At 37.6% G+C, this 16,487-nt stretch overlaps 1 protein-coding gene across 1 annotated transcript in view; it reads right to left on the reverse strand.

Moving 5' to 3' along the window:
• Positions 1–12,733, reverse strand: part of acsl3a (acyl-CoA synthetase long chain family member 3a) — a 31,197-nt gene extending 18,464 nt beyond the window's left edge. Inside the window, exons 1-4 of the mRNA XM_079886763.1 lie at positions 12,101–12,733; positions 8,846–9,023; positions 5,528–5,637; positions 3,441–3,579 (exon numbers count right to left, since the gene is read on the reverse strand). Coding sequence (XP_079742889.1) covers positions 3,441–3,579; positions 5,528–5,637; positions 8,846–9,023; positions 12,101–12,457 — 784 coding nt within the window. The 5' untranslated portion in view covers positions 12,458–12,733. The remainder of the gene's footprint in view (positions 1–3,440; positions 3,580–5,527; positions 5,638–8,845; positions 9,024–12,100) is intronic.
• Positions 12,734–16,487: the final 3,754 nt, after the last annotated feature.

Raw genomic sequence — 16,487 nt, forward strand, 5'->3', positions numbered from 1 at the left:
TGAGAGGATTATTTCAATAATTCCTTACTTTACCTGTCCAGCAAAATAAAATCAGTGTTTTATTCAGAATTGATTCCATTTTAACATATTATTAATAGTTTCCACACCCTTTGACTCGTGAATTTATATGAATCATTATGATTAAAGGGGGGGTGAAATGCTCATTTTCACTCAATCTCCTGTTAATCTTGAGTACCTATAGAGTAATATTGCATCCTTCATATCTCCAAAAAGTCTTTTGTTTTATTAAATTTTTAACAGAAAGATAGACTGTACCGAGTCTTTCCGGAAAAAAACGAGCGGCTGGGGGCGGGCCCTGTGGGCGAAGCTAAAGCTGTGCTAACGCGCCGAGCTAGTGACAACACACAGAGACATTTGTTCAACAAACAGTTTTACTCACCGTCCGGTTCCAGCGCACGACCGCGAACCTTTATCATTGTGACTGCTCGATCCTTAAGCATTAGACGATCTGCAAATCCGTCGATATGGGCTTTGTTTATAAAACAATCATCGTCGAAATGCAGGGAACAAACAGTCTAACAGTTAGCCTACACAACTCCGTTTATGCTCAGGAAAACAAACTCCATCCACGGGTTCCTTAACGCTGGGTTCTTTGGGAATCTGTGCAGGGTTGTCTTGCCCTGGCAACCAAAAACACACTTCTTTGGTGACATTGACTTCCCAAAAGCCGGGCAGGGCGCTTTGATGGCGAACTGCTTTCACTCTCTTGCTCTAGTCTACGAGTGCGCGCGCGGCCGCGATCTTACCGGAGAAGTGCCCTTAGGACCCATATAAGGAAATTCCGCCCTATCTTACGTAAGACAGAGCCATACTCGAAAAAAACTTTCCGAAACTTGTGACAAACCGGAAGGAGTATTTTTGGAACAAAAATACTCCTTCAAACGTACAACTTAGTTTTTGAAACTTTGTCCATGTTTAGCATGGGAATCCAACTCTTTACCAGTGTAAAAAACTCAGTATGCATGAAATAGCATTTCACCCCCCCTTTAAAATTCATTTTATATAGAGTTCAAGACAATTCAATATTTTAGATATGAGAATAACAAAAAACATGTATATTCACTACAGCAATTTCTATGACTCAATTTTCATGACATTTCACATGTTATTAAAGGGATAGTTCACTTTGAAATTAAATTTTGGTATGTTTTAGCTTACCTCAAGGGCATCCAAGATGTAGGTGTCTTTTTTTCCGCAGTAGTTTCAATTTTGATATTTTTTAGGTCAAACCGTTCTTGTCTGACAGTCATATAATGCAGGTCTATGGTCACGGTCTCAAAGAGCATGCACAGAGTCCAAATTAAAACAATTCCCCATCGTCCAAATTAAACAATTCCCCATCGTAAGTACACATTGATGGCCTAAGACACGAAACGAGCGGTTTGTGTGAGAAAACGAACAGTATTTATATCGTTTTTACCTCTTATAACACAACCACGTCCAAGTGATCTGAGTGCGCGAGCGCTTCCTGCTGTGTGACGTGTGCGCAGACTGGTGCATAGATATATATACACTAGATTTCGCATTAAAGACATTCGTTCCAATGAACTGCCGTAGACAAGGCGACCTCTAGTGTATATATATCTATGCACCAGTCTGCGCACGACACACAGCAGGATGCGCTCGCGCCCTCAGATCACTTGGACGTGGTTGTGTTATAAGAGGTAAAAACGATATAAATACTGTTCGTTTTCTCACACAAACCGCTCGTTTCGTGTCTTAGGCCATCAATGTGTACTTACGATGGGGAATTGTTTAATTTGGACGATGAGGAATTGTTTTAATTTGGACTCTGTGCATGCTCTTTGAGACCGTGACCATAGACCTGCATGATATGACTGACAGACAAGAACAGTTTGACCTAAAATTATCAAAATTGAAACTACTGCGGAAAAAAAGACACCTACATCTTGGATGCCCTTGAGGTAAGCTAAAACATACCAAAATTTAATTTCAAAGTGAACTATCCCTTTAAGTTTTCCAGGCCAGTTTTCATTCTGACTGTTTTTCTTAAAGCAACACTAAGGAACTTTTCCTCTTCGGTCCCCCTACAGGTTGGAAGCGGAATTGTCCATTACCGCTGTCGTAAATAATTTCGTCGCCCGCAGCCTACTGTCGCACTCACGCTCGCTGTTCATCCAGCACTAGCTTTGGAATGAACGATGTCCACAGACAAGGTAGAGTATGTTGCATGATTTCATGAAAGTATGATGTATTGTGACATCAGAAACTAAGGAAAACTAAATAATGACTATTGTAACGCTTGACGTAAAGCAAGTCAAATTTTTATTTTTTATTTTCTGAAACTATTCAAAATCATTTTGATATAAAGCTGAAATAAAATATAAATATTTGATGAAAAACTTAAACCTGAAAAACTTAAACTTAAAAAAAGGTAGACAAAAATGAATTGAAATAAAACAATTTAAGTTGAAGTACAAAAATTACCAAAATAAAAAATACAGAAAACATCTCCTTGACTGACATGAGAATGAGTACATTTTTATTTTTGGATAAGCTATTCCTTTTAAGAATCCTTTCTATTATAAGTATTCTTTCAAGTATGTTTTTTTCAAGTATGTTTTTCATATCCTTTCAGGCATGTCATTAACAAACAAACTATTTACTTTAAAGCAACACTAAGGAACATTTTTTTACCTTAAAATAATGTTTCCAAAATCGTATCAGTGGTTCATCAAGCCTTTATCGGCTATAACCGCACTATAAAAGTTTGCCAAACCGGGTCGCGTTTCTGTAGTTCGAATGAGACATAAGAAAACTACACTGGTTTGAAACTACTATTATTTGGTGAATAACCCATAACACTGCATATGAGGGGAGGATAGGTTGTAAACTTGAATTTATAGTTGTTTGAAGTATATTGATAAAGACTACCCAAGTAAAAATATAGTTGTATGTGTGAATGAATGAAATAAGATAAGAACAGGAAGCGGGGGTGAAATGTCAGTAGCAGAACAGAACGTTTTAGCTTTGAAAATGAGAGTGCCATTTGAGCCGTCCCAAGATTTTAGAACCATTAATGTGGAACATGGGAATCGAGTGTGTACATTTGTGTGCATGAGTGTGTTTTAAGGGGCCAATGTGATTTAGCATTAGCACGCTGACACAGAACAGAGCGAATGTCATGTTGAGCCGAAGGAGGAAGATCAGCTCAATGTCATGTGAAGTCTGTGGCAGTGTGAGAAAACATGACCCGACACACACATACACACTCTCCAGTGTGTGACGACGACTACTACTACCAGCTGTTGAGGGCTTCACAGAGAATTATAACGGAGGAAGTAAACGGCAGAGCGAAAGAGTCAGGGACACCCTCGACCCTGGCCTTAATTTGACACAGATGGAGGATTTCTCATTCACATGACCTAAAATGACCTCACACACACACACACTAGTACCATTCTCAGGATGGGCCCCAAGTCTCTTCACAGCCGCCATGCTGTGGACACTGATGCCTCGTGGGTATTCAGAGCCGCTGTTGAGCTTATCGTCAACTACGATGATATGTCGTAATCTCGGAACCTCCAGCAAAATGTTCTGTGTGTTAAAATACAGACAGACAAAAACATTAGTGCATGTATTTAACTGCCATAATGTGATGTATTTCAGAACAAATTATAATATTCAGTAGGAGGGATAGTGTTGTCAAAGTACCGGTACTTCGGTACCAAGTCGGTACTGACATTTTGAACATGTGACGATACCAGCATTTCTGTAGTACCGGGTAAAATGTTACGAGACCAGCATTTCTGTAGTACCAGGTAAAATGTTATGAGACCAGCATTTCTGTAGTACCGGGTATATTCCGTAACGTTACCCACTGATAGGCAGCTGCTTTCAGTCGCTTCCGTGTTTATCTAAGCGCGGGGCTCCAGACTAACTTTTTTACTAGGAGCACTGTAGACGATATATACCACAATATATACAGTGTCTGTGTATATTAAACCGCAAAAAGACTATTTAAATATTAACCCAGCATGTTCTACTTGTCTCTGTGAATGTATGGCACAGACACACGGTTTCATTTACCTCACACACACACACACACACACACTGAAGCACGAGTGATGCTCGCGCTGTTTTCAGTCTCTGCTGCCTCACGATATGATGACATGATGAAATTCATCTTCAGAGCCACTCTGAGAGTCACTTCATGAGCATTTTACCGTTTCATCATTTGAGAAAAACTATCGTCATATCATACACACACAGAAACTCAAAGGTCTTCACGGAAACCCGTCAAAATAAAAGTTCGGTTTAACTTGAAATTGACAGAAATAATTATATTAGGCTACTGTACAGTAGATTTAGCCACGTCTCCATGTATTAAAAATATTAAAAATAATGTTTGCACTGTGCATAGACGGTTGCTTATTTTTCACTTGTTTTTTTTTTTTATAAGCAATATTTAAGTTTAAACAGTATGTAGCCTTCAATGCTTATGTATTATTTACTTATGATTAACGTCATAAATAATAAAGTCATTGAATTGAATTGAATTTTTTTGAAATATTAAATAAAATAGAAAAATAGTTCCAACAGATTTTGCTGTGGTACCGAAATTGGTACCGAGAACCGTAAAATTTTAATGGTATCGGTACCGACTACTGTAATTTTGGTATCGTGACATCCCTAAGGAGGGATATAATTTATCTATTGGGATTTGGTTGGGTCATGTAAAGTAGGCTGTGATATACCCATGCGGTCTCAGTTAAAGGAGCATTTCACCCGTGGGAGCATTAATCTTTATTGAAAGTGGGTCATATATGCAGTCGAAATGTAACATAAATTTCGATTTTGGTGCCTTCTTGACCGAGGAAAGACAGAAAGGAGCTTTAGGGCGCATTTGTATGGAAGACAACATCTCCCACAATGCACCACATTGCACAGCTCCGCAAGCCACTCCCAAGTTGTAACTTCACATCTGGCTCGACAGCGCCTGTTAGCTTAGCTTCCAAACAAGATGGCGGATATTGCTTTTAGTTTCTGCAAGTGAAGTCCCACCCACTGATCTGTAATAGGTCTGCAGCGTGTGTGGGTCCCACTGACCCACGAGTGTTTGTAGTCTCAACCCCTCTACAAAGATATGGGACTTCCTGCTTAGAATGACGCAAAATGACGATTTTTACATCATTAAACGCAGGAACTGCAACACTGAAATCCGTATTTCTCCCGTCTCAGGTGAAAATTAGGGAATAATACATGACCATTCAAAAATATGACTGGGTTTCTAACGATACAAAGCTTAATGCAAATGGGTGAATTGTTCCTTTAAGTCCAAGGGGTCAAAGTTTGGCTAGTTAGCCCCTGCTGGTAGATGCTGTAACTACTTTATCCTTTGCCAGCAACATATTTAGTTACATTAGATGTTCTTTATAAGTCATATTAAATAATATCTGAGTAAAACCAGTTAAGATTAATACATAAAACACTTTGTTAGTCAGGTTTTTGACTGCAGGAACTACAGTCCAGAGTGTCTGATCACCTTGAGTTTGGTTTCCAGAAGGTCTTTGCTGGTGATAATGTGGGAAACTTCAGCTTCATTGAGTCCATGAGCAATAGCAGGACCTCCCAGAGTCGAGTAAAGAGTTACCACTGTAAAACACACATACACACGTTGGGTCTTCAGGTTTTATGGGGACTTTAAAGAGACATCATGATTTTTATACTGTACAAACCATATATTATATCCTCTAACCCTAAATCTACCCATCATAGAAAACTTTCTGCAATTTTACATTTTCAAAAAACATCACTTAGTATGATTTATAAGCTGTTTTCCTCATGGGGACAAAAATGTCCCCGCATTACAAGGAATTTGGATATTACCATCTTTGGGTGGACGTTTCATTCCATTCCATTCAATTGTACATATATAAACACACACACACACACACACACACACACACACACACACACACACACACACACACACACACACACACACACACACACACACACACACACACACACACACACACACACACTTTCCCCTTAAAGGAGACATATCATGCTTTTAAATCGTTCCTTTTTACATATAAATCATACATTTGTAGTCTATATAAAGCAGAACTGCAATGCTTGGGTCTGAATTCCTCATTATTATAGCTCCACAGGCCACTTTTCTACCCCTTTTCTGATGTGCGTCTGAGAGCAACTCGTTTTGGTGCGGTCTCTTTAAATACAATTGAGATACTTCATACCCCGCCCCCTCTCCAGGTTGCAGAGGTGACACTCGGTTCAACTCCACCCCGTTCGGCCATTTTTGTAGTCTGATAGCAGAGATAGGATTATCTAGCGGCACAGAAACTTTTTATTCACACGTTATTAACAAAATGTCAACAACGGAAGACTTGTCCAGCCAGCCTTACATGTTCAAGCCAGAGTCGGAGCCGGAGCGAGATGAAAATGAAGACGACGAACCTGCAGAACAACGTCTTCATATGGATGTATCGCAATGGTGTGCTACTGTATTTACACATGAAACTTTGGTCTTTCAACCTTTTACCACCGTGTCGATTTATTTTGATTAATATGTGCGAGGGAGAGAGAGCAAGACAGCGTCTAGTTTGGAGACGGTGATGTCTTGTTTACACTTTCGCCTCTCTGAAGAGAGAGAGTGAGCGTGCGCGCGACCGGGTCTCTCTCTCTGCTCGTTCTTTTAGTTAAACATGCGCCCTGTCACAAGCGCGGCAGTTCATCTACATTAGACGGTGTAATGAAGCGTGTGGGTTACTACATCCAACAACCGATCATTTTAACTTACCCTCTCGTAACTTCTGCATCTTTTAGCTTGGACTACAAAATTGCAGCGAGAAATAATAATGGCGGATTGCTCGAAGTGTTGGGCTGGAAGTCAATGTCCTTATTTGGCAGTTCCGCTGCAAATACTGTGACGTAATAGTTCACAAAACGTCATAGATAACAGAAAAATCGGAACAGGTTGAAAAATATGACCAAAACAGAATATAAAGATATCAACGAAGCACCTGAAGAGAATAATTTCAACTTTTCTGTACTTCTAAACACTCCAAATATACAACAAAATGCATTTAAGGGCTAAAAAAGTGGATTTAGCATGATATGTCCCCTTTAAGTTTGAGCATGCAGTCGTGTAGCTGTGTCAGTTATCAGTAGCAGCAGCACGCATGGCTGTGAAAAGTTCAGGATGAGGGCAAACAAGCACAAGCCAGAACACACATGCACAAACACAACACACACAGTAAACAAAGCTAATCATGCACATATGAAGAAATATTCATATAGATATATGCACATTTTTGCACATGACAAACATACATGAAACAATCCATGTGCCTTTACTTTTGTGCTCATCCACAGACATAAACACACACTGACAAAAGCACACTGAGAACATAGGGGGTCCGTGAGCTGCGTTCTGTGACATCATCAGTCTGCGTCACTGCCTGAGGGCGCGACACTTCAGCCGTGAGACACAAACAGAAAAGAGATCACCACGGAAACATCAACATGCACACACATGCAAATAAGCTTAAATGTTTAAGAGCACACACACACACACACACACATTTTCTAACATAAATACATGAAACAATTCATGTTTGCAACATATGAACACACAGCTACTCTCTCTCTCACACATACACACAAACACACACACACACACACACACACACACACACACACACACACGCACACACACGTAGGCCGGATGACAACAAGTACGTGAGCATCTGATGTTGACAGGAACACCAGGGTGCAGAAGTCAGCCAAAGAGACATAGAAGTCTGAGTGTGTGTGTGTGTGTGTGTGTGTGTGTGTGTGTTTGTGTGAACACATTATGTCACAGACACGAGGGGGTGAATCTCATGATATCAAGTCTCCAAAAAACAATAAAATAAACATAAATAATATATACATTTATATTAGTTTATAAATTATTTGTATTATATATATATATATATATATATATATACATACACACACTGCATTATATATAATTTACTGCATTATATATAATATATATATATACAATCTATGTATGATATAATGTATTATATTATGTATATACACACACATTTAATTCATTTTATTTATATATTTTTTTTTCACACACATAGTGAAACCAGTGAGTCCTTGTGGGGACATCCTTATTTTTGTGTTTGAGTGTGTGTGAGTGTGTGTTTAGGGATGGCCCCAGACCTGAGAAAAATCACGTCGCTATCAGACACTTTAGAGGGAAAGTGAGAGGAAAAAAAGGAAAAGAGAGAGGAGGAGGAGGAGGAGGGGAGGATGGCGAGTTTATATAACAGCAGTGCAATGAGGACAATCTGACCTCCATACAAAACACACACACACAAACCTCTGTATTAGCCCCATGTGTGTCATAAACACACAAATATGAAACAAATCTGGCTGTAGACTTGCATAAATGTGCGGGTCGAGATGTGCATATGTTAACATGAACAACAGTGTCACATTGCGTGCCTATATATGTACCATGTTGTGTTTTCTATGATGCATAAATAAGTCAAATTGACTAAAGCTTGTCATTTCTGTAGAGGATGACAATGTTAGGGCATTATGGGAAGTCGCTTGGGTGTTTCTATGCATTTGCAATTTTCTAAAAGATTTGAGGCATGTAGCAATGAGTTTGCACAATCTAAAGTATGTGCTGATTCTTTAAAGAAACATGTTTAATCCACAAAGAATCCTATACCAACTCAAGAAACCTAAACAGCCTAAAACCGGCTCTTGATAAGAAGGCTCTTTGCTGAACCCAAGAGATGTTCTTTGTTTTGTACGTGTTCGTGTGACTCACATGGGAAGTTGTACATGAAACAGGCTTGCGCCGCTATGATCCACTCCTCTCTGGTCTCGCAGATGATGGCAATGTTTTTCAGAGGTCTCTGTCCTAGAGAAGCCAAACCGCTCCCGAACGCTCTCACTTCTTTATACACCTGATCATACGACATCCAGCGATACTCTCCCAAAATCACCTGCAGAGAAACAGAGAGTATGAAAGGGTAATTAGTCCACCTGTTCAGTCCTTTAACTTTCCCCCATGCCACTGTACCAGACTTTACAATTTTACAGATCAACAGCTCCTCCTATTGGTTCATTATATAGTCACAGGTCATGGAGAATTTATAGGATTCATACATAGTCAACATTACATTTCAGAAGCATTTTGTTTAATCTTTTTCCAAAAGTTCAGTAGCCAAGGTTTTTTAAAGTCATAACATCACTTGTGTCCCACATTATGCACTATACACTTTGCACACATGCACGTACACACTGTGTGGTCTATGACCTTCATAAGGTTATTTTGTCGTTCAGCATCAGAGTCTGAAAGCTCCTCTGCTACGTGATTAAAACTGTGACAGTTCAGGGCATGAAGTGTCCAACATTCCACACTTCATCCGGGAATTTCCATTTGGAGTTTCCAGTGTGACCATTAGGGTCATAACTTTTTGACTATTTTTCAAATGAAAGATTTCCTGTGTCATACATCATGAACTTTTGCTTAAAAACAATGAAAAAGCCCCTAATTCCTCTAAGTTTAAAAAAAGGTAACCCTAGATCATAAAGGGGAACAACCATATAACAAACAATACTGCTTATGTCATATTATATTACTGCTTAAACGAATATCAAAAAGTATCAAGTTGAGTTGTTTGCTTATAAAGCTCCCTCTCTCATATATGTATACCAAGATTTGTTCTAGAAAGTTCCAGAAAGTTCTAAACAGTTCTAGAAAGTTAAGAAGTGCTACTTTTAAGCACAAGCAGTAACATTTGTTGTATGATTGTTCCTATTTTTTTATTGTTCCTATTAAAAAAGGGTGACCTTTTTTAAAACTTAGAGGAATTAGGGCATTTTTCACTGTTTTTAAGCAAAAGTTCATCGATTTATGATACAGGAAATCTTTTATTTGAAAAATGAGTCAAAAAGTTCTAACAGTGCACACACTACTCACACTATTTACACAATATAGATATAGCTAATGGGGACGCACCTATAGTTGTACATTTTAAATCCTCTGTCTGACCTTTACAATTAAAGATCTGGTTGCTTAATAAAAAAAGGTAAACTTCAAAATAGCAAGAAAAATCTGTTTTCTGATATGATCAAGATTAATGTATGTAGACATACTTTAACTTTTACAGACACAAAGTAGTATTATTGAGAACAGTATAATTATATTTTTTTCTCTCCTGTATTGTACTGCTATATAATACCCATGCCTCTTTATAAGCATTTAAATGTAAAGTTTGTCATGATTTTTTTTTGTGCACAGGACAAATTAACTTGAAAAATCCCTCCACAGTCTATTTCAACATTTATCGACGCCTGTTCAGTATCCAGAAACTTTGTAAGGAAGTTGTCATTATTTTTACATCCAAAGAATTTCCGGTCATTTACATAATAATCATCTTGAAGATACAGATATAAAAGCTGGATGGAAAATAAAATAAAAAATGAAATGCAACAAAAGTGCATCAGGTATCAGGTTTGTGTTTTGGATGTTCAAACCAGAATAGTGTACAAATAGAGCACTCTCTTAAACAATGTTAGAACAAAAGCAAATCACCCAGCAGAAAGAAACATCCAGCAGCAGTTGTTTGGGATGCATAATCAAGCCCTTTTCATCTTGCACAACAGCAGCACATGTTTGGCAGCTTTAGTTGAGTAACAGCAGCAACACAGGAGAATAGTATTACTATATGAGCTGCTCCAGTGCTGGACAATAGGATTATCATCAGAACTGAGAGATCATTCACATGCTGCAGGTCAGTCTGTTACAGGCTGCTTGACTTAAACGGGTCATGACATGGAAAACAAGATTTTCTCTGTGCTTTCGAAAACAGAGTTTAATGTATTACGCACACACACACCCACGCAACACAAAACAGACCTCCCTTATTAGTCCACTCCACTCAGACCATTTATAAAGTTATCACAACATGTCATTCAGAAATCATCACATTTATGACATCAGCTCATTAACTTTAGGCCCAATTTTTGAATATATGTTTATTAAATTTATCCAATATTTGAATACACACTATCGGTCAAAACTTTAGATTCATTAAGATTTTTTATATTATCTTATGCTCATCAAGGCTGCATTAATTTGACCAAAAATACAGTAAAAACTTTATAGTTGTGAAATATTATTACAATTTAAGACAAGTGTTTTCTATGTGAATATATTTTAAAGAGTAATTTATTCAATTAATGCTTTTATTCAGCAAGGATGCATTAAATTGATCAAAAGTGACAGTAAAGACATTTGCAATGTTAAAAAGAGATTTAAATAAAATAAATGCTGTTCTTGTCTTGAACTTTCTATTCGTCAAAGAATTCTGAGGGAATTTCAATGTTCAAGTTTTCAACATTGATAATAAAAAAAAACAATTATTTTTAATTGAGCCCCAATAATAACTGATAATAACTGAACAGCAAATCATCATATTCTACTGATTTCTGAAGGATCATGTGACGCTGAAGACTGGAGTAATGTTAAAATTCAGATTTGATCACAGGACTAAATTACATTTTAAAATATATTCACATAGAAAACATTTTTATTTCCATTTTTATTGCATTTTTGGTCAAATAAATACACCCTTGTTGAGCAGAAGAGACTTCTTTCAAAAAACATAAAAATAAATAAATCTGTAATATATACAATTATTTCAAACTTTATTTGGCCAGTAGCGTAGGCTTACTAATTACTATACAGTAATTCCCACACAGAAGTAGCATATACTAGGCAGCGTACAATTAATTTTGTGTCTAATTCAATATTTTTAAATTATTTTAATAATATAATATTATTCCTTATTTGATGAGCAAGTTTTCAGTATTTTTTTAAGCATGATTTCAATGATTAATCCATTGGTGGATGACTAGTCAACCATCTCTAAGGTGAGAAGTGTTCATAAAAACTAAACTATGACTTTTGGTTTAACCAACAATATGAGTGGACATCAGTGGAGGAGGGATACTTCAACACATCCAAGAGTTTTGAAGGGCCAAAGCATAGCATGGACTTTCAGACGATACACACCTTCTTGAAGACTCTTCCATCCTCCTGACCTTCGTCCTCCTCGCTCAGCAACTCTCTGGTGCCCAGGCAGTCCAGGTCAGGATAGCGGCTCACGGTTGATTCAAACACCCGATCGAGTGTGTTCACCCCGGGCTGTAGGCACACTGCCAACGCCCTCAGCGCTCCGACATCCCGGTACGGTCCCGACGGGTGTGCGCTCAGGGAACGGCCTTTCACCCTCCGCGAACACTCGGAGAACGACTGCAGTTCGGACGATCTCAGCAACAGGTACGGCAGGTACGAGATGAGAGAGTAAAGCCAAACCACCAATCTGAATATGACGACCACTACTGGACTCACATCCTGCTTCAGCCTCATACTGACAGAATGAAGTAGAAATAATGTTGTCACTTCCTCCTCTTCTTTTCTTCTCCTCTGCGATGTGTCAGTGAAGCTTTGTTTCTAAAACAAGAAAAACAAGCAGTCAGTCTTCCATGCTGTTAAACACACACTAACACCGAACAGCATCAGGACATTCAAATGATTATAAACCAAAAACCAAAAGATCATGGGCGATTACTTGTTAGATTTGACCCATGTGACCCCATCCGTGAGAGGAGAGCAGATTTGAAAGTGGTAAATATAGAGGTGTGTAACGTCTAACAACAGCCCAGATTTCTGCACAAATCCAAAAGTGGGTGAAAGGTGACATTGAAACTAAGCATGTGCATGAGTTTTTGTGAGCGTGGGTCAGGGTTATTTTTGTTAACTAAAACCATAAAAACCAAATATTTGGACACAAAAGAAGATATTTTGAAGAATGTTGGGAACCAAACAGTTGACAGACCCCAATGACTTCCATAGTAGGAAAAACAATTAAAAAATACTATGGAAGTCAATGAGTCCATCAACTGTCTGGTTCCCAAAATCCTTTAAATATATTATTTTGTGTTCAACAGAAGAAAGAAACTCATACAGGTTTGGAACAACTTGAGGGTGAGTAAATGATGACAATTTTCATTTTTTGGGTGAACAATCCCTTTAAAGCGACTTTGACTAAAATCATATGCTGTTATTGTTTGCATGGAACACAAAAGGAGATACAGTATATTATACAATATAAAAATTGTACTGTTTTCCATACTAGGACATTTTAAAGTGGAAAAAACACAACTTGTGTGCTTAATTCAAAGTCTTCTAAGGGCACATGAGCTTTGTGTGAGGAACTGACTGAAATTTAAGTCATTCTATCACTTTCACAGATGACACTGTGATCAATCATGTGACACACAAGAACCAATGCGATTTGCCTTTAATGGCACTTGGTGCAACGCTTGTTTAAGCATGAATGAGAATTGTGAGGGGGAGATTATAAGTGAATAATTCTTTCATTTTAAAAGAATACCCCCCCCCCCCAAAAAAAAAAATCAATCATTATTCACTCATGAAATTAAGTCATTAATCATTAATTAATTAAATCAATTGTTCGCATTCAGTAAGCTATTTTCTGTGATTGTGTGGGCACTTCCGATTAATTTGCCACTATAGGTAAATAACGGGAAGAATAATAAAATGCTGTAAATGATCAAATATTTTGTGCTACAAACCAGTGTGTTTATGATTATGATAATGAATTAAAATAATGTGATAACAAGAAACAGTTTGCAATATCAAGCAGCATAACGGACAGCTTTTTTTGTTTTTGAAACAAAACAAAACAAAACAAAACAAAAAAAACCCTGAAAATATAAAAATAAAAAACATTTCAAAATATGAATATATTGAACAGTGAATATGTATGACATGGATGTGTAGTGGTGTGGTTGGGGAAGTGGGGGGGTTGTGTCACTGGTTGAAGCTGTCCGTGGTCCTGAAGCCACCCAGGTCCCTAAATGAAATCCTGTATTAATAATAATAAGATTGACATGTCTGTTTGTCAATTAATAAACACGGACAAGGTGGATCATCTACGCAGGGCTGAAGAGCATAATCTGACATTGCAACATTAGCCTAATAACACAAGGGATCAATACTGATGGCTATTTTTGCCCATACTGCCCATCACAACCAGCCTCCCATGATTACATACAATCACAAAACACATAAATACACTCTTAAGCCCTATTCGGACGGAACTAGTTTGACATGGAGAGGTGGGGCAAAGTAATAATTACCAGAACTTCTCTGTGATTTTAGTCCCATCTGAATGTGCCATATCAGTAATCATTATGGACAATGTCAGTAAAGATTACTGCGACTTTTACCTTCAGTAAAAGGTCCGGAAAAATGACCTCAGGCAATACTAATCCCGTGCGTAGACCCGCTGTAAATATGTAAGTAAATAATTCGTCATATCGTGTTTAAAAGTAGTTTTCTGCAGTTTTTCAAGTATGGAGACGCTTGAAGAAGCATTCAGTTGCGTTCTAGACGCTGGTACTCAAACTCAAGTGTTTTCCACACACCTTTCAGATCAGAAAGAAGATCGAAAGCACTTTAGAGGCACGAAACATCTTTTAGTGTTAGGTAAGTGCCTATTACCAACACAATCCAATCTGAAGTTAATTAATACATCGTCCGACCGGACATAACTGTTTTATATATATAAATATAGGTTATATGTGTTTGCGCATGTGATATCAGGAAGCAAAGTAATACACACATGACGACAGGAGGGTGACGGCGATGTGCAAATCGAGTTACTCTCCCACTTCTGCTAGTTTTACTGAGATATCTTATTCCGTGCAGGCCATTAGGCCCCTGTTCACACCAAGGACGATAACTATAACGATAAAAATAAATCATTCTAAAGATAAAAGAACAGCAGAGTTCACACCACAACTTTAACGATAACGGCACATGGAAACGATATCGTTAGAATCACTTTTCGAACAATTTTTTTTCCAGCTGATGAACAATACAAACGTAGACAGCGAATCAAAATCCACCCTGCTTTAAAGAGCTTGAGCATTTAAAACGGCAGATGACAAAATTGCAGTGTGCTTAGAATAGACAGAACGATATCATGTGCAGGTGTGGAAAATAATATAGTTAGGCTATCGTTCTCGGTGTGAAAGGGCCTAAATTAAGCTTCTTTATAAAACTTTTCTTGAGTGATTGTTGTGTGAGTGAGTGATTATTGTGACATTCCAATACACATTCTACAAAGTCAGAAAAAGAAGCAATAAGATTCAACATATGTGACCCTGGACCACAAAACCAATCACAAGTCGCACGGGTATATTTGTGGCAATAGCCAATATGGGTCAAAATTATCGATTTTTCTTTTATGCCAAAAATCATTAGGATATTAAGTAAAGATCATGTTCCATGAAGATATTTTGTAAATTTCCTACCGTAAATATATAAAACATTTATTTTTGTGAGTGAATGCAGCACAATCGCGAACTTAAATGGACAACTTTAAAGGAGATTTTCTCAATGTTCAGATTTTTATGTACCCTCAGATTCCAGATTTTAAAATAGTTGTATCTCGGCCAAATATTGTCATATCCTAACAAACCATACATCAATGGAAAGCTTATTTATTAAGCTTTCAGATGATGCATACATCTCAATTAAAAAAAAATGGCCCATGTGACTGGTTTTGTGGTCCAGGGTCACATATAGGCTATGATCATAAATGGTGTCAAGCAGTAAACTAAAAGAATACTGAACCAAAATGAGTATTACAGTCAAATAGGCCTAATCCCCAGTGTTTGCATATATGCACAGCAGATCAAATATCCAGGAATATTTCAGAGGCACTGTATTCATGCACACAACGCCCACCGAGCGGAAGCTATTCCTGCAGATGTCATTTATAATTCACACTCACTCATCTATCTGTAAAAATATCCCTTTCATACATTCTCAAGGATCTCATGAATAACTCAGTGAATGTCAGCAAATGCATGACAGATCATCCGCCGCTGCCCAACTCTGCTCTGCTATCAAGAATATAAAGTTTTAAAACTAAGGTTTTTTAATGTAGATCTTATAATTTGTTTTCTTCCAGTGAGATGCACAATGAAAGTGGATGGTGATAGACCTATATATTATATTCAATTTTAAGATTACAGTCAAGCTCCTAAGGCAGAAAAAAGCACCATTAAAAGTTGTGTGTACTATTGTTTTGTGCACTTACAATAGCTTTGTGGGAGAAACACTTTGTGGGTACAATAACACAATAGCTTTGTGGGCGAAACACTAATATTTAAGCTGTTAATCAATGCTAAGTCTCCAATCTTATTTGCAGTTGAGTTCAATTAAAAAAATGGTGCCTTTTTGTCATGCACAATGTTAAGTAACATTATTTATGAGCTTTTTTTCCTTCTTCTTCAGTTTTCTGGGGTTTGTCTATCCACTTTCCTTGTTTCGAAAACTAAAGCATTTTTTCTGCTTTTGTCTT

The sequence above is a fragment of the Squalius cephalus genome (assembly GCF_949319135.1).
Source record: "Squalius cephalus genome assembly, chromosome: 11".
In the NCBI taxonomy this organism is placed as follows: Eukaryota; Metazoa; Chordata; class Actinopteri; order Cypriniformes; family Leuciscidae; genus Squalius; species Squalius cephalus.